The 22,874-nt window shown below is 38.5% G+C and overlaps 1 protein-coding gene across 1 annotated transcript; it reads right to left on the reverse strand.

The window, feature by feature from the left end:
* Positions 1-784: 784 nt before the first annotated feature.
* LOC140147859 (amidase-like) lies at positions 785-21,618 on the reverse strand. The gene is made up of 11 exons (XM_072169631.1): positions 21,499-21,618; positions 20,577-20,811; positions 16,536-16,708; positions 15,897-16,036; positions 15,372-15,572; positions 14,295-14,369; positions 14,022-14,187; positions 9,382-9,444; positions 8,981-9,081; positions 5,120-5,309; positions 785-2,381 (listed from the first exon to the last, which is right to left on the reverse strand). Exons 1-11 carry the CDS (start codon positions 21,533-21,535, stop codon positions 2,191-2,193), a joined length of 1,572 nt encoding a protein of 523 aa, XP_072025732.1. The 5' UTR covers positions 21,536-21,618; the 3' UTR covers positions 785-2,190.
* Between the last annotated feature and the right edge of the window lie 1,256 nt (positions 21,619-22,874).

The following is a 22,874-nucleotide window of genomic DNA, read 5'->3' on the forward strand; positions in this document are numbered from 1 at the left end:
CATATAGGGAATCGTCGCATACCTTTGAGTTACTTGAGTTCCAAAATCTTATCTGATTTTGAGTTTTTGCATTCTGATTAACATCTTTTTTTAAACAAAATACCATTTAACGTACATTGTATGTATAGTAATGACTTTGCATCGGGTGTTGTGAGATATCTAAACATTGTATCTCGGAATATTCTTCAGTTCTAAAGCACAAATATTTAGATATTCACAATACCCTCAAAACAACTAATCGGTAAACCAGCTGCGTACTTTCATCGCGCTGCAGTTAGGTAATAAATAGATGACAATCAATTACATGGATTGACATTTTCAATTAAAACATATCCTTTGAAATAAATCTAAACTTTTTCTTTCATGATCATGATGATTAACATATTACAGACATGGACTAAGTATATAGAGCACGTAGTGCGATGGACTTGAAACTCCGTTCGTCGACGTGAGGCCAGGCTATCGTCACGCTTGCAACATGTGGACGTAGATGGCAGCAGCATTTTTCTTTAATTAGCATATTCGTGACGTCATGTTAAAGTAAGTCTCCACAGTACTACGCATATTTTTTTACGTAGCTTTTAGTACTATCGTGGTGGCAGCAGCATTTTTCTTTACTTTTCCAAAATGGCCCCGCCCGGGAGACGCCATTGGACGCCATGTTAGTGCAGGGTAATACACAGGGAAAGCCGACGCTGTCGCCACCTTTTTATATTGCGCTAGCATATGAGTTGCAACGGCCTGTTACAGATATGAATTGACAATTGTTGTAAGCACATGTGTGCATTTTTATTCGTTTTTTGCATTTTCATAAAAAATTGTTAATTAGTGAACCAGGTGTGTACTTTCATCGAGCTGTATCTATATAGGTTCAAACACTGCCAACAAAAAGTCATATACACTTTCAAAGTCTATATATTTTCATGTAGCTGTTTAGTTATGGCAGAAAAAAAGTCACATCACAAAATAATGAGAATAGTGGGCTAATGAGCAGTTTAGTTTACATATTTATTATTTGAAATATTCTTAATCGTGTGAAATATTCTTCGAAACATCAAGTCTTACGCTAACATTTTTGAGGAATTTTAAATGATAATAATTTATGTTATTATATCTTTGAAGTTGAAGTTTTAGAATATAAGTTGTGGTGTACCTCAATGGTAAATATGTGGAACCCTACTTATATAGTATACGATAAATGCATCAAGGCTAATATTTTCTCTCTGATTACACAACACAGTTCCCATTTGGGCATCAATGTACAAACATAATAAGAGTAAAGGACGGTTAAACCCACTAAACGTATTACTATTATTAAGATAAACGAAATTACAAGTAAGTTTGGCACAAACTCCAGATAAACAAATCGTAGAATACATCTATACATTGGAATCGAACCCACGACCTTCCACGTACTGCTAATAGGTGACTGACGATATCTTGCACTTCCGCCATTTTAAGCTCTTGTAACTTAATTAACAGTATGATGCACTCTATCAAATACAAGTTTAAATTATAATATTACATTCTAATTATTACTCCATAGTTTATTTTCTTTTGCACTTACTTTTGATCACCATGTGTCGTTAATGTTTAAAATAAAACTTTTATAGTAAATTGGAATGAATTTATAACTTCCTTGAAAATCATGTGGGTTCTTTTGTCACCAAAAGGCATATTTTTCCGTTATCATGTTTCTCACGGGCCCATTATGTCGATCATCTTATCAAATCAAAATATCTTATTGTCCCATCCATTTCCTTTCATTACAACTGGACATGGGCAGAAAATGACAGTTTTGGTATTTTCTTATCAATTTGTGACGTACTTTAAATCACACTGAATTATGTTGCAATATAAAATTGCATAAATGGTTAGTTAGTAGAATGAGCAGTGTATCAAACGTTTCCAGAAAGTTTTTAGTTTTAATTTTAAGTCGTCTTAAATAAACATATATTTTACCTTCCGAAATTTTGTGAACAAGAATTCAAAAAAAGGGGGAACGAATGAAAACAGAGCACCTGCTGCCCGGAACCTGCTGCGCTGACTTGGCTGAATGCAATATACAATAGAGAATAAACCGTGATTCGTTGTAATAGCACACTATTATATGTCGTATATTGCATTTTATAGCCAAGAAACCACGTTTTTAGTTCATATTGTTTATTTCGCCAAATCCTTATATCTCTGCTAGTTCCCCATTATATTTTCATGAGCGCGTGCTACTTTCAAGACCGTCGTTTCATCCCAGTGTTTTCCTACGATCATCATTCCAACGGGTAGCTTACCAACCCAGCCTGCGTTGATGGAAAGTGCTGGATGGCCAGTCACATCAGTCCCCATAGTGTTTTGCATCATACCTTGGGATTGATTCGCGTTAGCTGAAACAGAGGATGTAAGAATTAGAATTTATTTAAGAATTAGAATTATTTTTTTGTGGGGAGGTTTTTTATTTTTTTTATTTTGCGCATGAGAAATAATTTTCGGCTTTTAACTCCATATTGAAATGGCTGATAAGAATGACTCAGTGTTGTACAAGCTTTTGTAGCTACAATGCTCGTCGTATATGTGACCGTCCACGGCGAATGAGCCGTAAATTCCTCCCCGGTCAATTTTGTTTTATTTCGTGTTTAAAAATAAACATCATAAACTTAAAAATGGTATATCATTTGACTTCAAACGATATCCAGAAGCGAGGTTATGGTTTGTTAAACTTTGCTCCTTCAACAAAATTATAGCTATTTACGTTTTTACATGTGTCTCTTTTTCCACATTGCTGGCAATACCCACATCAAAATATAATAGGTATCGGGATAGTCTCTGATACTAATACCGGAATAGTACCCGCTACCTAGTGGGATATTAGTATCGGTATAGTATCCGGATATGTTTCACATGCAAATTTTTTGTCCATATATGGACATATAGTATCGGGATAGTATCCGATACTGTTACTGGGAGACACTGATAAATAGTATCGGAATAGTGCCCGATACTAGTATCGGGATAGTACCTGATACTAGTATCGGGATAGTGTCGGATACTATTTGTTTCGCATGTAAATTGATTTGCCCAAATATGGTCATAGAGATATGTCCAGAGATTTACATGGTATATGGACAAGGTCACTGGAAAATTTCAAATGATTCAAGTTGTACATACATTAAATGTGAAATGTGTAGCAATTGATTTATATTGTACATACATGCAGCATTGAAATTTGTGGCAAAAAGCAATTGCAAATGTACATTATGAATGCTCAAATGCATGCTAAAAACATATAATACATTCACATTCATTGCATGCATTGAGCACCATTTTGTCTTGGGTGCAGAATTCAACATACTCCGTGGTTTGATATAGCCTACATTGTACGATGTTCTTAAGCTTATACTAAATTTAGATAAAATATAAAGTTCTGTTCAAAAACTATTACCCAATACAACCATACCTGTATTGTGAAGCCCAGAAATAGAACACACTGTACAATTCCTGGTACAACAGCATATATTATCCTTTGAATGAGAGGAACTCATTCCTTGCCTGTATAGCAATTTGGCTCCAACCGATATGGCAGTTATTCTAATTAGTCATGTGACATGGATTGGCGCCAGCTGAAAGCGGGTACTATTCCGATACTATATAGTATCAGATACTAGTATCGGAATAGTATCGGAATAGTACCACTATACCGATACTAGTATCCAACTAGTATCTGCTAGCAGATACTTTCGGATAGCTCAGAATACCTACCGGATACTATCCCGTATAGTAGCCGCAACTATACCGATACCTTTTCTTTTTGCTATGGGTATATATCAAACAGTCATAATTGGCGGTCATTTCAAATCATCCCCAAGTCAACGAGGTTTAAGAAAGTTCTCTCATTGTTAATTGTTGGTTATGCATACCTGTACAAAATACAATGCCTGGTAACCCACCACTTGAACAGGATTTAGCAAAAGCAAACAAAGACCAGAGCTATTAAAAATTCTATAGCCGACCATCTAAGGTCGAAGCTTATTATCCACTTCAACAATAGGATTATTGATTAGTTTTTGACTATCAAAATAAGACGGAAGTCGGGCCAGCTTAAGTTATCGATGAATACGACCTTCGTACACATTTTACACCGTAACACAGAATACAATTTAGGGAATTTACGGCTCGTTTGTGCTGCCGGGTCACATTATGTCTTGGGACACTGTTTAATGTAAATAAGCCCCCATTCCCCAAAACAATGTTGAATCATGTAATATATTATTAATATGTTGCTTATGTGCGCCTAGCAGTACCCAACATTAACTGATGGTGGAAGAGGAGGTTTGGGAGGTTAGGAAAGGCTTGACACCCAAAAAGTGGCATTTTAAGCATGTTAAAATATACGGAAATTATGCCATAACATAGTAGGATTTATTCATAGGTGTCCCAACACATTTTGACGATGCATGGTTGTAGGTTTTTTGGCGCCCCGGGTAAGAGTTCCCCCCTAAGAGTCAGAAGTCAGAAAATGTGTGCAAATAAGAGTGTATTTCCTAGTATTCCTATTCTGCTATTCTGACCATTTCGGCGCGGGACTCCAACAGGGGTGTAACCAGACCTGACCTTCCGGGGGGGGGGGGGGGCAAGGATTGAAAATTTTCCCAATTCTTGACCAAAATTCGCGAGCGGCTTGCCGCGAAGCGTTAAACGGGTGGGGTCCAGGGGCCCGCCTTAGGGGCCCTGGTGGGGTCCAGGGGCAAACCCCTGGCGGGGGTCAAGGGGGCGGAGCGCCCTGAAGCTCCTGGTTTTTGGCATATTAGAAGCTAAAAATCAGTGTGTTCTCTTCTCCCTTCCCCTTTTTCCCCTCTTTATTTCTTTTCTTCTTTCCCTTTCTCTTCTTCCTCTTTTCCCCTTTTTCTCTTCTCCTTCCCTTTTTCTTCCCTCTTTTCTCTCCTTCCCCTTTTCCCCTTCCCAATTTTTTGCTCTTCTTCCCAGTTTTTTGTGTCCGGGGGTTGCCTGCCCCCCCCCCACCGGCCACCCCACTGGTTACGCCACTGGTCACTCCAGCTACACCCCTGGGATCATTATTGAAAAGATATTGCTCCTAGCAATTGAGCATGTTCCAACTAAAACCTACCCTCGAATGTCATTTCGTCTTCTTTTGGCAGTTTATGAGCTACGAAAGGATTCGTCGGCATGATAAGAACGTCATGATCTTTCAGAACATCGTCATAAGCTTGGCATAACAAGCGTCCCAAATTCTGACATCGTCCGTAATATTGTCCATGGAATGTCTCATTAAGGTATGCACCGGTAAGCATCACATACTAAAAAAAAAAGACAGACTGAAATTAATTGCAATCTATCATGCCTATGATTTTTAACAGTTCTCTCAACAAATATTTGACTTACTTATCCCTCATCTGTCCACGGGATTTCATCAGAAAGTGAGGTATCCATGAGCCACGGGATTTCATCAGAAAGTGAGGTGGAGCGGAACCCGGGGTCACGTACATGACTTGATGATCGGCTTGTATTATTGTCTTGATAGAGATTGGGGTCCATGGCGGCTATATTTAGTCAATTGCAACCTAATATCCGGGATGGAGGGTGGTCAGGGGAGGGGGAAAGCGTAATGATAATGATACAATAGATAATATAATCAATATTTATGTGCTTGGGCAACATATTTTAAACAAAGAAATTCTCATTCATTCTTAACTTGCAAACGTTTTTGTATACACATCCAAAAAGATTTTAAATATACCTCAATGTACGTTTCGTACTATACGCGTAGTACTTTCTCAAATTGACTGATCAACTCTCCCACTCGTCGTCTGTTTCCTGTTGGAACCTGACGTTGGTGGCGTTTTGGACTGGACTAATGTGGGGGTATAAAGTGGTTGCCCTCGTCTCGGTGAACGTCATTGAGGTGTATTTAACTTGCAAAAGTTTTGTATACAAATCCAAAAGTATTTCTTTATAAAGATGTTGAATATACCTCAATGTACGTTTCGTAGTACTTTCTCAAATTGACAGCTCAACTCTCCCACTCCTCGTCTGTTTCCTGTTGGACCCGACGTTGGCGGCGTTTTGGACTGGAATAACTGGTCATAAATGTGAGGTATGTTTAACATCTTTATACCGAAATACTTTTGGATTTGTATACAAGAACTTTTGCAAATTAAATTATGAATTATATCAATCCTGATGAATTTATTTACGGATGTTCTAAAAACTGTTTGTGTTTGCTGGGAAGTTACCAACGAAGATACGTATAGTGTGTAGGCCTATGTTTAGAATGCCGACATTATTACTAAGATTACCTTGCAGGGGGCGTAGTAAGCGGGGGGGACAGGGTGGACAAAGTTCATGGGCCCCGAGGGTTCAGGGGCCCCGCCGAGCACAAAAGCATAAATTTAATAAGGGCTGATAATGGAGAGCAGGGCCGGATTTGCCACTGGGCCAGATGGGCCCGGGTCCAGGACCCACAAAATTTGGGGACTCCAAAATTGCCCTATGCATCTTTCTTTTAACCGCAATAACAGCATGTTTTTGGCCAATATAGGTCAAAATTGTAAAATTACCGCGCTTTGCGCGCATTCAAATAGCAAAATTTATGTTAATTTGGGGCTAAAATAGTTTGAAATTGAATTTTTTCGTCTGCGGCTTTGCGCGCAAATGTCCTAGTAACATCGGAACAAAATATGTTAGTCCCCCTCTTATATTATTATACATAAACCAAAACTTGGCCACTGACTTAAGGGGTACTACACCCCTGTCCAATTTTGTGCCTATTTTTGCATTTTTCTCAAAATTATAGCACATTGGGGACAAGTAAGATATGTATATTATAGGGGAAAGGACTACAACTACTGCACTGGAAATTTTATTTCAGCGCAGACAACAGTTGTGGAGTTGCAGTCAAAAATGAGGGAAAACCAATATTTGATCAATACGTCGTCCGTATTCCATAGTGGCGTATAGTGGGCGCCGCGAATAAACAACTTTTCGAGAAAATCGGGTTTGAAGAAATGCCAATTTAAAATCGAGTTGTGTAAATCAGACATTCATTATATTTTGTAAATGATGTGAAATTTCTGTAGTAAACTAAATAGATTTTATTGTTATATATTTTTCAAAAGAAATAAATACATACTATTGCTGGCAAACTGAAAATAAAACTACACGTCACTATGGAAAACGAACAAAACGCAATACCCTAACCTAACGTTAACCGTACGCCACCTCGGTCGCCGTGTAATCCCTATGGCGCTACTTTTCGTCGTTCGTATTCCATAGTGGCGTATAGGTCCGATACGTGTACGCCACTATGACATACGATTTTTTTCATTTTGCCGATATTTCATAATTATAAAATGTGTATAAAAAGTGGCGTATGGTCGATACGCCACTATGGAATACGAAAAATGTCACTTTGTAACTATACGGCACATTTAATTAATTAATTACTAATTAATTAGCTAATTATGACTAATGAGAGTTAGAAAAAATGAAAGAGAACATCATTAAAACAAATGTGCCAATTTTCAAAAAAATGACCAAAAATCACTATACGCCACTATGGAATACAGCCGACGAATAAATCAATAACTAATTGCTTTGAGTTGCTGAATTTTCAGTACAGTAGTTGCAGTCCTTGCCCTATAATATACATATCTAACTTGTCACCAATGTGCTATAACTTTTGAGAAAATTGCAGGCACAAAATTGGCCAGGGGTGTAGTACCCCCTTAAGGTGGCTGTGTACTCTCAGACATGCATGTAGTAAAAGTGCAATAACTTTGTAATTATTCGCGCAAGACATATAAAAGTATACATTTTTATAAAGGCAAGACATCAATAAATCTTAATATAAATACAGATTTGGGGTAAAAACAACAATTATGAAGAAAATCACAAAAAGTGAGTTTTTGGCAATATTTGTTAGGTACATCATAACAAAAAAACACTCTTTCCAAAATATTTTATTTTGTTTTTAGCTCAATCTTGAGGATCCATTCCAAAAACGGTTTTTGTTTTGTTTTGATATTGGCCTTAGTTTTTGAGATATTGACCATATAAGGCATCAAAATGAACTTTTTAAAATTCACAAACGCCTATTTGCACAAAATGATGCCTAAAATCGGAAATAGACCAAAATATAAAAAAATGAGAAAACCGTTTCTTGAGTCGATCATGCTTTTTACGATGATCATATTTGCTTACCTATAGATGCTGTATTTATTGAGTTATCGTGTACCTAAATCGTCATTTTACCGAGAAAATGAACATTGAAATAATGGCCGTTGAAGTTTAAAGTGGTCACATTTTGCCCTTTCATCGAATCTCACAGGAGAATGCGGCAGTTTTCGTTTTTCTACCTTATATTACGTGAACATCGGGTAAATCCACAGCCCGTTGAGAAGTTTGAGCGAAATCCATTCATAACTTGATATTCAAATCGAGGGAGAGAACTTGAAAAAACCCACATTTTATCAGCTAAAACGGAGCCATTTGACCACTTGAAATTAGTGTTTCCAAAGGATGCGCCACGCATGCAGATAAGCGTCGCGTATGCGTAGCGTATCTGTGCGTTAACAAATTGCGCGATACGCAGCGCGATGCGTTGTTGCGCGCGTGTACCTCGCTGATACAACAAAGATTTTCTCTGTTTTAAAATTGCAAACACGAATGAAATAGTGAAATAAAATCCATAAAATAGCGCAGTTGGAGTTTATAAATCTGGATTTTCTTTCCTTGTATTTATAAAAACATAACAAAGTAACAAATATCAAAAAATCTCAATTTTGCGAAAGAAACAACGTCTTGAGTACACAGCCGCGTTAAGTGCATATGCCTTCCTCGGCACGTGAGTTCAGGCCTCTAAATTTTGGCTTGGCCCAGGGCCCCGTAAGGTACATCCTGCCCTAGTTAAAAGGGCCCGTAGCTGCTCCTTGTCCACGGGCCCCTGATGCTCCTGCTACGCCCCTGTTACCTTGAATGTAGGAGACAAGTGCTTGGTATCATGTCTTATAGCTGCACCGGATGTCTTCATATTGTTGGTTGCATAATATCCCTGGTAACCGAGTCCCTGATCTTAAAAAGAAAAACATTTTGATAAAAATGTTTTGCAACAAATGTGTGAATAAAATCCGATAAAGGCCCGATTGGGATCGTCTACGAGCGTAGTCCGTGATTACGTAACTAGCGCAACTCAGCGGCAGCGGCAAGGGCCTGACACTCGCTAATTTGCATGGGACTAACAGGACCCCTTTTCCCAAAAATAATCTTAGACTCAGTATCTCACAGATAGAGTCTGATGTAGAAACGCTTACACCACGAGGACAGGATTTATTAGTAGTTTTTCATAAACCGTATGTCATAATATCTACTTACTAGATCCATTGAGCATGCAGTGGTATGCACCTTCACTTGCAAATCCTGACCAAATATCAACAGCTGTAGGAAACAACGAAACAAAAAAAAAGCTTTTGTAATGATCTTTTGAAAATCGCAACGTAAACTTTGATTTTTCTAGTTCTATAAGACAGTAAGATCGCTGAAAATGATACAGAGTCTACAGAGTACGACCATTTAGGAATATCATACTGCAGTTACTGTCCGTTTTCCTATACACAATACACAGTGCTCTTTCCCATTGACGCGTGACCTCTAATTTGGTTGAGTAATTTTGAAATTATTTGAACTTATTGGGCGCTGTCTTGAGCTGCTGCCACTGCTAAATGTCTCTCTCAATTTGTTGTGTTTAAAAGGATATTTGTTGCCAGATCTTCATGAATTTCTACAAACTACTAGAGCTAAGGGTAGTGACAAACCTGACTGACTTTTAAAAGGATTGTAGCTGGATAAGTACTGAAATTTCATGATGAAATTATTTTCTATTTTTCCAATATTGGTACTGTGTCTGTATTTTCACATACTTGGTTCATTGAACCTATATCTCCATCACTGGATACACTCTCAAGTGGAGGGATCAATAACTTCCTCAACTGATAACTCAATTACTTGCCCACTTGAGCACCTCAAGATGAATGGAACCAGTTCACTTCAGTTATCAAGTACTGTAACTACTCAGGTTCAGCCCGATGCTGGCCTACTGCAGTATAGTAAACATGAACTCATAACACTACGTAAAGGTGTTGGTAACTGGATAGCACCTACCACCTATGCTAATCTTAAGAACTTTGGCATTTTTCGACCCAGGGGTATTCGTGGTGGTGTACGCACTCGTCGTCAGACCCCAAAATTTGAAACAACAAACAGTGCTCAGGAAAACTCCTCAGAAAGATCAATACCAGTTTTGTCATCTCATAGACCCCTCTCCACTAGAACTGAACATGTTGAAAAAAGATCTGATCCGAATCTAATGATTAGAAATGCATCTAATCTTCGTCCAATAGCACGTACTAAACCATATTCCAATCTTACTGTCCATCACTGGAATGCTAACCGTATAACAAATAAAACAACAACTCTGGTTGATCATGTTATTGAGTATGATGTCGACATAATGTTCATTACCGAAACTTGGCTTGCTGAAAATGACTTGGTCGTAATTGGCGAGTGTAAACCCCTGGTTATGAGTTTTGAATTCCCCAAGAGGGGGTGGCCGAGATGGAGGTGGGATTGGCGTTTTGTACAAAAAGACACTCAATCTGATCATTTCCCACACAGGTTTCAACTCTGTGAATTTTGAACATTACGCTGTCACATTGAAAAACTCAATCCAGTTCATTGTTATATATCATCCTCCACCATCCAAAGTTAACGGTCTTAAAACTTCTGAATTTTTGGATGACATTGAAATGTTTCTTGATGAACTGTGTGTTGTTCCGGAATCGCTTGTGCTTATCGGTGATTTTAACGTACATATGGATAGGCCTGACAAGTGGGACACAAAGAGGTTTAATGATAGCTTAATGACCACTGGGTTTCGTCAATTTATTGACAAACCCACCCACAAGTCGAATCATATCCTTGATTTACTTATTACAAGGGAAACTGATGATCTTATTCAAGTTCACGACGTCCATCCTGAGTTTTACTCTGATCACCACATAATTACTTGCATTGTTAAGTGTGCCAAACCACCTCCGTTGGAAATTGTTACAAGTTCTCGTCCTTATGGGAAACTGGACCCTGATTTGTTCAATCAACTACTTAAAGATCGCTTGGTTGATTTCCCTACGAATCTGATGACCCCAATGTCTTGGCTGAGGCTTATGAGACTATAACGTCATCTGTCCTCGATGAAGTGTGTCCAGTCGTTACTAAAGAGCGTACCATTAGGCCGCAGTTACCTTGGTACAATGAGAATGTCCATATCCAGAGACGCGAGCGCAGAAGACTTGAACGAAAATGGCGGAAAAGTCGGAAGGAAGAAGATTATGAAGCTTTTCAGACTCAGAAAGAACTTGTTAATAAATCAATCGTCACAGCTAAAACAGTACTTTTCGGATAAATTTTCTAACGCTAACGCAAAGGATATGTATGCAACAATCAATGGACTTCTGAATAAATCAACAAAAGCTCTTCCTGCTTTGGAATCCAAATCTGAAAAAGAACTGGCGGATGACTTTCTATCATTTTTTATATCTAAGGTTGAGAAAATCAGAGCTTATGTTGATTTTGTTGATCAGGGAAACATCACTGATCCTAATCAAGTTATTTGTACAAGTATGCATGGTTTTGAATCTCTAGAAACAGGTGATGTTGAGAAGATTGTTATGAAGTTCCCCAGTAAGACCTGCTCCTTGGACACACTGCCCACCTGGCTAGTCAAGGACAATTTGGCTATTTTACTACCTATAATAACCAAGGTTGTTAACAGTTCTCTGTTTTCTGGAACATTCCCTGACACTCTTAAGCAATCTATAATAACACCTGTTCTACAGAAATCAAACCTTGATCATAACATTCTTAAGCATTACAGGCCCGTGGCCAATATCCAAGTTCTTGTCAAAGGTCATCGAGAAAGCGGCGTCATGTCAAGTAGGTAGCCATATAGACAGGAATAATCTGGGCGAAAGAAATCAGTCTTCCTACAAAAAGTTTCATAGCACAGAAACTGCTCTGCTAAAGGTGAAGAACGACCTTCTCCAGTACGTTGACGACAGCAAGACTGTACTGTTGGTGCTACTTGACATGTCGGCCGCTTTCGATACGGTTGACCCCATTCTCTTTCAGAGGCTTAGAGATAGGTTTGGAATATGTGATTCCGTTGTTTCCTGGTTTCGATCCTATTTTGAAAACCGTACCACCAGGGTGTCCATAAAGAATGCCTTATCCAATGAACACGTCCTCACTTATTCTCTGCCTCAAGGGTCTATCATAGGTCCTCAAGGTTTTATATTGTATATTTCACCAATAGGGGATATAATTCGCCGTCATAATATTAGTTTTCACTGCTACGCAGATGACATTTTTTATATGCTGCTTTTGACCATAAAGTCCCCGGGGAGTGTGAACGGACCATGGATCGTATTACCAATTGCATATCTGCTCTTAATATGTGGATGTTGCGCAACAAACTGCAATTGAACCAAGAAAAAACTGAGTTTTTTGTTGTTGCGGGCCCAAGAGTGTTAAATTTAGTGTCTGATATCCAACTGAAACTTGATGGTAAAACAATTGAGCCTTCAATCTCTGTTAAGAACCTGGGTGTAACCTTTGATGGTGTAATGAACATGTCCATCCATATTAGTACCCTGTGTAAAACTATCAGTTTCCACATTCGCAATCTGTGGCGCATACGCCGTTTTATTTCTCAGGAAGCCTGTCATCATGCCGTTAGAGCACTTGTCCTGTCCGCATAGACTATGCTAATTCTCTTTTGTTTGGTGCTCGTGAGGCCGACCTCAAACGGCTACAACGTGTCCAGAATAAGGCGGCCAGGCTAGTGTTTGCTTGTGGACGGGACAGGTGCTCTGCGGATCTCCTGAACTCCTTGCATTGGCTTCAAGTGAAGGATAGAATACAGTTTAAAATATTGTTGTATGTCTATAAGTGTTTGATGAATGTCGCTCCACCATATTTATGTGACCTGCTTACCTTGCTCAGCGACACGGTAACGCACGAAAATAGGCCCAGACTCCGCTCCTCTTCTGATACTACAAGGCTCTTGGTTCCACGATCAAATAAGAGAGCTGGTGATCATTCGTTTGCTGTTGCCTCTCCACGGCTCTGGAATGAGTTGCCTACCCAGTTGAGGGAGGCGGTGTCTGTGCCTGCTTTCAAGCGTTTGCTTAAAACTCATTTGTATTAATGTTGGTTGTATTTATTTCTTGCTTCATTTTGCCTGTATATTTTGTAAGGCGCTGTGCTCTTTGTTAGAGCGCCATATAAGTGTTGATTAATAAAAATAACAACCAATTTTAGGGAGTTAGATTCTTTTACATTCTTTTATGTCAAAATTTCAAGTTAGATCATTTTACCAAATCAGAGCCAAGGTGATGAGTGCAACTTGCTTGTAGTGCAGGGCGATATATTACGTCACTTCGATCGACAGCGAATAGTACAGAGGATGAAATGGCAATGCAAGGAGATAAGAACCTAAACAGGTGTTTGAATTGTTTGTCAGTTTCGTTGGACATGGTAAAACAATGTCATGATCGACGGAAATTAAATACAACAAACATAATTTTTCACTAGGTTCGCCGTCGCAAATTGTTGGACATGTTGGAGATAATTTATACGTAAATACTTTGTCTTAGGCTATTTCTTTTATATACATGTTCAAGATACATTCAAATTTTACAGGCAAATATTACATAAATACTATGGTTGCTATGTGCCCAGTTTATATCAATAATAATAATTATTATTATACAATTATATAATAATGGAAAGATCTTGTTCAGGATACACTAATGTAACAGTTACGCATCACTCTTAGTAATGATCTTTGATGCTCATGCTAATAGTTACAAAGGATAGGTAACGGTGTGTATTGTATAAACCATGGACTTTCTCTTTCTATTTGATTAATTAGCGAAAAAGACGTCTCGTCTACTCACCACGCTTGTGCAGTGGAATCGAAACATTTACAACCTCAGCTCCAACACTCGTCAACCTCTGTGCGGCTTCTCTTACAATCCTATCCACAGCCTCCTGTGATACGTCGTGACCAAATCCTTCCTGGAGAATCCCAATTCGCATACCATTCAAGTTTTCCACTTCAATCTGGCGGGCAAAATAGACAATAGTGCAGTTAGTTGTTGAAACCTGTATTTGAAATTGTAGCAAAACCGTGTTTTTTTTTCTGAATACTTATTATGGTTGAACATTACCTCTTGAGAGTATTCTGGCACTTCAATGTTGGGAGGTTGACGATGATCCAGTCCGTCGTCATATCCGGCAATCACCTGTAAAATACGACAAAACAATAAGTAATCGTGTAATAATAATTATTATTATGTCTCGACTTATTAGAGGAGCGTATAGAATTTCAAAAAAAAAAAAACCAACCGAACAACAACGGTAACAACAACAAAATGCGTTTGCTTCTGTTGAGCTGCATGCCATACCTTTTGGTTAGCTCTAGTAGCTCAGAAGAGAAAAGTGGTTTCGTCATACATTAGCCTACCTACTATATTGAGGCTAATCTTCTGAACAAGACAGGTGATTCGGCATATCAGACTAAAGACCTAGTGAAACAAAGATGTTTGCTTGTCCTCGCACTTGCTATCATGTCTGTGTGGAAGACAAGGTCGGTCATGTCGGTCGGTCAGACAAGCCCTATTTTTACAGTTTAGAAATGCGAAGAAACTGTTTAAAAAACCTTTCAGGGTGTAACAAATTATGAACGAAAGTAACAACTTTATTCGGAATATCAGCATTGTGTCTAATGGAATGGATCGAAAATAGCCAAGGATTCGTTAACTTGAGAATAAGACATTAAATTGTTGCAAATCTGTTAAACTATACTTCTATAATAGGTCCTGTGCTAAGACATGTAAGATGCAATCAATAATTTCACGCAACAACTAGACGTGCCTTTCCGCCTCTGCCATCGAAGTGTAAACTATGCAAAGACGTTGTGATCTAATAATAAAATCTGTTCATTCGTGTAGAGCTCAGCGGCATATAGACGCAACTCCATTTTCGTCATTGTAATTGTGGTAATACGTCTTTGTATCCTTGACACGAATACAGCAAAATGGACAATAATGCCATTTGTGCTGATGGGCCCTGTGAGCATGGCGAGCCCCTGTGCTAAAATGTAATCACTCAGCATGCTCAGAGCAGCTATGGCGATATGTCTTGCTGTCGGTGAGCCATGGTTATCTTGAGACCTTACTTCTTATTGTTACATTTTTAATCATGCATATTTGACTTCTTCGGTAGAAAAACAGATGTCCACATACCTCCAGCATCAGAGCACAATCATGGACGGTCCGCGTCATAGGTCCTATGTGGTCAAGTGTTGGCTCAATCGACATCACTCCTGTATAAGGCACCAGACCCCATGTAGGCTTCAGTCCAACACACCCATTCCAGGAAGATGGTGTCCGGATCGAACCACCCTGATCACAACCAATTGCCATATCTACCTCACCTGCCATGACCTAATTGTGAGAAACAATGACAAATTGTTGAACGCCGAAGTTTTTTAAATAATCAATACTTTACTGTATAGGCTTTTCTTTCCTTTATGAAATAGTAACTAACTTTTTCTCTGACGACTGAAGAGTGCCTGTTAAAAGAGCAGAGTACATCGCATGCTATTCTTCAAACTTGTTCCAAATAGGAATTGGCTCCAAGCACATAGAACTACGTGAAATCTTATTTACTAGGAACCTGATTTAAACGAATGACTTAGCGCGATATAGAGATTGATTTACTCTATTTTTACTATTCCTATTCTCTTAGATTCTCCCCTTGCATATTACCAAAACTCCACTTCCACAACTGGATCCCCCTGCCGATCGTGCTTTAACGTGAAAGTTTGAAACTGGACCATATCCTGTAGTAAAACTACTGCCAGAAAAACACAGGTTTTCACTCTTTGCTTTACCGAGAATAGTGGCACCTGAAATTAAAACACCAATAATTTTACAATACGGGATTTCGTGCATGTAGGGGTCACAAAAGATTTGGACCTCTAAAGAAAAGGTCAAAAACGGCTTTGGTCCTCTGAAGAGCTGGGGTCAAAAAGTTTTTGTACACAAGGTATGGTAGGGGGGGGGACAAAAATAACATGAAAACACAATACATCATAAAAGGGTCAACCTATGTAAATCCTGTTGATCATTCCAGAACTAAACTGTATGTACTGAATCCTGATGATCTTTCAAGGGTCAACCTATGTAAAGCCTGATGATCATCTCAGCGTCAATTGACGTCACATCGTAAAGTATGTTTGACGTATAGAAGATTCCCATATTTTGATTCATTTTAGCCAATCTCTCTCTCTCTCTCTCTCTCTCTCTCTTTCTTTTAACAAATGTTTAACAATGAATATCATTTAAATGTCTGTATCTCTTCATGAAAAACAAGACTTTTGAATATGTGCCTTTCTGTCGACTTACCAGCATCTAGAAGCCTCGTAACCACAGTTGCATCTACATCTGGTATTGTTCCTTCCAAAGCACGACATCCATTCATCATTGGTACTCCGGCTACCATCACATTGTCCTTTATTGCAATCGTCTTGCCTGACAATTTACCACTGTCAGCTCCTCTAATGGTGGATTTCCAATACCTTAATAACAGACCAATTACAATATAATATTAAACACGTCAGTTTTGTTTACGTGATCATTCGTCCTGCAGACATATACGTGAGATTGATACATAATCTTTGTTTCTATAAGTTGTCACAATATATATAATTATTATTAATAGTCACAACCCGTGGGGGGGGGCACTCAAGTTTGGTTTTAGTAGGGGTGTGCGGCGGGGGGATACTGTTTGGTTTTGGTAGGGGTGTGCCACTGAGAATTTGAAAGTGGACCCATCAATATACCAATTTGTCAAGAAATTTGGACCCATCGATATATCAAAAGTCAACATTTTCGGCCAAATTTAACCCATATTGTCTTAGTTTTTACAAATTTTTATCCACGATTTGGCGACATTTCAAAACATTTTTGGATAGATTGAGGCAAAATTGGGCTATTTTCCAAAACGATTGAGAACATTTTGAAAAAAAAGGACCCATCCATACATTGACCTAGAAAAAGGGTCATATCATTGATATACCAAAAAGCCGAAAATGCTACCCATGTTTGCGGCACGTCTCCGTATGGTCATTTGTACTAAGTACCCCCCCCGTCACTTCTACTATAACATATGTAAAAGAAAGGTTTGCGGGCATTTTCTTTTCAAATACGTATCACTTCAGAAAACACGTTTAAGGCTTATAGCCTACTTTACTGGCTCTGATCTGTGATCTCTGTTATTTTAAATGCACATATTATTCACTCTAAAGGTACCGGACAGAAGACAAACCAACTTATTTTAAGGCCCATCTAACCAACGTTTTAGATATACACACAGTAGCTCACAGTGACGTAGTGTCATAGGTGCAAGGGGCCGGGCACGTGCTCCACCCCATCGATTAAAAATCACATAGGAAAACTTGCTTGCAATCAATCACATCCAGTGCCCCTAATCTGTGTCCAGGGTCGTCGCAAGGCGGATGTGTCACCCCTCCTAGATCACGTCCTAGATTTTGTCGGCAAATATACTACGCCAATAAAATATCCTTACACTTGGAAAAATAATCAAAAAAAAAAAACTAAACAATATTGGGGTAAATTTTTTTTTTTTAATAGAGGCACTATCTAATCCTGCACATTATGACACCACATTGAATCCAATGTGACCTCAAGAAGTAAAGTTACAAGCAATTGAATAGACGAGGGTCCAGTTTTAAAAGTGACAAACTGGCCTATACAAGGCGCAAAAAGATTCCAACAAGGGTACCGAAGAGACAACACAGTTTCTTCAATGAAGCGTTATTTAAAGCAGTTTTTATTTCATTTTTTACTTCTCTGTACTTTTCATAACTTGCATTTTACTTGTCAGCTCTTTTGTTTCAGTTTTCTTTTGTTCCTTTGGTTTTAAATTAAAGCCAATCGCATAAATTAGCCATTCACCACTCTCAAACCAGATGTCTAGTCTGTGGCGTTTTGAATAGGCCAGCTTGTCACTTTTAAAACTGGACCTTCGCCTAATCAAATGCTTGTAACTTTGCTTCTTGAAGTCACATTGGATTCAATGTGGTGTCATAATGTGCAGAATTAGAGAGTGCATCTATTAAAAAAACAAATTTACCCCAATTATATCGTTCAGTTTGGAAATTGTGATTATTTTTCCAACTGTAAAGATACTTTATTGGCGCAGTATAGTTATTGTTGTTGGCAAATTCATTTGGTCGTTTGGTGAATTGTTAAATGTGTGTTCCTGGTCGCAGGAGACGTTGTTAAATGTATGTTCCTGGTGGCAGGAGACGTTGTTAAATGTGCGTTCCTGGTCGCAGGAGACGTTGTTAAATGTATGTTCCTGGTGGCAGGAGACGTTGTTAAATGTGCGTTCCTGGTCGCAGGAGACGTTGTTAAATGTGTGTTCCTGCTCGCAGGAGACGTTGTTAAATGTGCGTTCCTGGTCGCAGGAGATGTTGTTAAATGTGTGTTCCTGGTCGCAGGAGACGTTGTTAAATGTATGTTCCTGGTGGCAGGAGACGTTGTTAAATGTGCGTTCCTGGTCGCAGGAGACGTTGTTAAATGTATGTTCCTGGTGGCAGGAGACGTTGTTAAATGTGCGTTCCTGGTCGCAGGAGACGTTGTTAAATGTATGTTCCTGGTCGCAGGAGACGTTGTTAAATGTGCGTTCCTGGTCGCAGGAGACGTTGTTAAATGTGTGTTCCTGGTCGCAGGAGACGTTGTTAAATGTGCGTTCCTGGTCGCAGGAGATGTTGTTAAATGTGCGTTCCTGGTCGCAGGAGACGTTGTATTGCAATAGCAATGGATAAAGGCGGATAAAGGCAAACATTGAGACAAATAAAGCTGACGCAAAAGAAATATTATGTGTTCTATAAAGGAGATCCAGACTTGATATGGGTATCCTTTTCGTCACATACGCATGATTTTTCTCGGAGGGGGAAACGTTCAACACTTTCGTTTAAAGATAGCATTGGCATTAACTAAAGAACCGCAAGACCTATTGAAATTTAATGCGATTATTTGTCCAAATGGCCAAAACAGAAAAAGTATTATATTGCTCCATCCCACTCGCCTTAAAAAAAGTTTTGCAAAAATAAAAAAAAAAAAAAAAATATGCATCTTTATTACCGCACACCACCACCCCGCACGGCCGAAGAAAAATTGGGGTCAACAATTTCACATTTTGATTATCTAAAACTATTTCTTGATGACAATATTTTCTTCTCAGATATTACTAATTCATTTTTTTATGAGCTTTAATATGCTCATAATATAAGTCATCATGCCAACTTAAGTTCAAAAGGAAGACATGAACATCGGTTCAATCCGCTGTAAAGTCCCTGATGGGGAAATACAGCGTTATACACAGTGTGTCCCAATAAAAATGTCCGTCTGAGGGTGTAGAAGCAAAATTAATAAATTAAAAGCTTATCCGTGACTGTGGGGGTATATTTTGTATTTAGTGTTTTAATTGACACTCGCACCACACTCTCACACCCAATGAGCTCTTCAGCCCTTAACCTTAAGGCGCTTTAAGGGGCTATTCTTTACAGAGATTTATAGGGTCCATATGAATATTTATACCCACAAGAAAAATTATACCCCGTAAGAGATATACGGTATGTGGTAATGACACGATACCCCACAAGTATACGTGTAGGAGCACATACCCGGATATACCCCGTATACACCCCTCACACATCTCGTATAACACATCACACCACCAAAATAGTATGATAGTATCAGCTTAAATTATGGTGGGTACAACCGAATTGTCAAACCAACATGGATTTAACATTAACAATTGACTCATCGAAAAATGGAGTGCAATAAAGTTTGTACCACCGGGGTGAATTATGGGAGTGGGTAAAGAATTTTGGCAAGTAGAGGGGGGGGGGAAGCAATTAGTTTTGGAAGCTTAACCATTATTAGAATTCACCCCAATGGTAAATGATGTCACGAAATATTTATAGAACGATAATACCTTGATAAAGCAAATTAAAATGATTCTTGAATCGAAGAAAGATTTGTGTGAAAAGGTGTGCGCAATTATTTACCTACACATGTAATAATGTGGAATCGGTTAATTGCTCAACATTTGCGTGGCTTAGGCCCCTATATGAGAAGGCAATGCTTTATTAACTGCTACGCGCGCATTTTCAGCAAAATGAACGAGTTTTGTCTATTTTGTACTATAAAATTGGGTAAAAAGCTATTTTTGATTGTCAATAACGTGAAATTTTGGGCGCTCACATACAAAAAATTTTGACGTTGCCAACACCGAATGACCCCCTTTTTCTGAAAATTTTTACACCGATAGACCCCTAGTTTCACTATACGCTGGTGGGCACAGGTACGTCACTTTCATATTCTAGTCCCCCCCCCCCCCTCCGGGCGGCTTACCAAGCATTACTAGGATCTTCCTCAGCAGTAGGTCTGTAACCCGGGGTCCGTGGATACTTCACAGGTAAAGTTGGTTCCACAAGATGGTCAAGTTGGTTGAAACCCTTAAGAGCACCAGTTACAAGAGAATGGCATTGTTTTAGTTCGTCATCGCTTAGTGAATAGTTTAGACGTGTTGCTAATGCTGATAACTCAGCTGTAGTAGGTCCTGGAACTGTCGGGTCCTGAAACAATTCTATGAAGACAAGGTCATATGCAATAACAAACTTGCGAGTCTGGTTATAAAGACGTATAGTAGGTTACACAACATTGATTGATTGAAATGGAAGGCATACATTTTAAAATCGGAGTAGGTCTATTTCTTTTTTAATTAGGCCTATCTTTTTACCTTTGTAGAGGCGTAAATTTGACATGTTTGCCTAAAATATGAGAAGTCAATTTATACATGCCCGTTTCTGATTCCTTATAAGGAGAGGAATACATTGCTATGGTTTGAACCAAATTTGATATTTTAGCGCTATTTATAGCTCAACCAATAAATATGGGCTCAATCGATCCAATTTTATATCATTATTGGTCTATGCAAAGTAAGTTTCTCCAACTTTGCCCTTTAACCTTTTTTGATTATGTTGTTCATGAGGGTTTTGCAAAAAACGAAATCTTTTTGTATAGAAATAGCATATATTTTGAATTAAACTGGCAAGAAATCGCCAATTATTATATAGTTGTGTTATTTTAGCGCGCTGACAAACGCGACGCAGGGAAAACTCAACATGGGCTGGCCCTTAAAATAGTGAATGTACACACACGGGCCTACTAGCTCCTACTGAAAAGTGCTTAGTCGCTATGCAGCACATATTTTTACATTTTACTAATTGTTTTGGTTACCATAGTCTATAGTCTATCAATAACAACTACTTACCTTTGTCCGATTGCTTTTCCTTGCTTGATTCAGTCATTTTGTTACAAATTTACAACTTCCTATTCCGAGTGCCTTATGGGTGCTTGTCATATAAATATCAGCATGATAGGCCTATTAAGGGAGCGTTCATTATGTAGACCAAAGGGCGCAAAAACGCGTAATATGCAGAACATTTGCAATTTTCCTATAAAAGTTTTCTTCGTAACGTTTTTTAAAGCGAAATTGACGGGAGCCATATTTTCCCATGCAGTTTTAACAATTTGAGTAAAAAATGCAGTATACTTCTTGCATATTCAGGGCTGGGGTATGAACGTTTGGACGTTTTTGTGAGACATGAGCGAGAGCATATCATGCAGACATGTCGAATTGCATTCTGAATACGAAAAATGTCCTTCTGATATCAAATAATTCTGACTTCTTTTTTTTAATTCGCGATATTTTATGGCTAATGATTAAAAATATATATTTTTTATACTTAGCAGTCCTCGAAGTAGGGCCTAAACTTTATAAATCTAATGATAATACTTAAAATGTAATATGTAGCTGGGATGAAAAGCCGACGATCGATTGAAAATTTTGAGCTTTCGTATTGAAGATTATAAAAGATATGGAATTTTTTTGGGGGGATCCATATCTTCAATACGAAAATTACAGGGACTTGTTTTTGCGTGCGAGCGCGAGAAAAATTTATTTTCAATTTTAGCCACAAATTAATGTGTTTTCTGCTATTCGATGGGCCAACGCAAAATTTTGTAATTGTACTCTATTTTGGCCCAAAACCTAGTGTTTTTCATGCTAAAAAATAAGATGCACAGGACAATTATTGCTTAATTGTTTCTTTTATTAAATTTGTTTTGGGACGTCCATGCCCGTTTTTTTTTTTTGGGGGGGGGAATTGGTTGCGGGGTAAAATTTGTAGGGGGAGGCAAAAAAAGAAGAGGCGGTGGAAGAAGAAGGGGCGGCAAGATGAATTATTAAAGGAACTAGAAGGCTATATATTTGTACACAAATACGGCTATACCCGCATGTTATCGGTTTACACAAACTTACAGTCCTTATTTGCTGAGGACTTAGGTTGCTGTTGTCAGTCTCTCTAATTCACAGTGAAGCTATGCAATTTGATAGATTGAAATTCACAATGTGCAATTTGATTAGGGGAAAGCTATTCCAGAGGGAGTATGTAAATTAAATGGAACAGCCATTTCAGAGGGAGTATGTAACTAGAACAGCTTTTTTGGGATCATTTCACAGGGAGTATGTAAATTTAATGGAACAGCCAAAGGTATGTAATTGGAATGGAACAGCCTTAACGCTTCACACATGGTATTTCCAATTATCATCATCTATAATTATTATAGGCCTAATACGCTATTGAA

This window comes from Amphiura filiformis, chromosome 3 (assembly GCF_039555335.1).
Source record: "Amphiura filiformis chromosome 3, Afil_fr2py, whole genome shotgun sequence".
Lineage (NCBI taxonomy): Eukaryota > Metazoa > Echinodermata > Ophiuroidea > Amphilepidida > Amphiuridae > Amphiura > Amphiura filiformis.

What these genes read in the sequence shown, in the direction of transcription:
- LOC140147859 (XM_072169631.1), bottom strand. Translation starts at nt 21,535, where the DNA reads ATGACTGAATCAAGCAAGGAAAAGCAATCGGACAAAG. An exon ending in GAAGATCCTAGTAATGCTTG is followed by an intron (nt 16,709 to 20,576) that starts GTAAGCCGCCCG and finishes TCTGTTATTAAG; the next exon opens with GTATTGGAAATCCACCATTA. An exon ending in ACTTGTCTCCTACATTCAAG is followed by an intron (nt 5,310 to 8,980) that starts GTAACAGGGGCG and finishes TTTTTTTTTTAG; the next exon opens with TATGTGATGCTTACCGGTGC.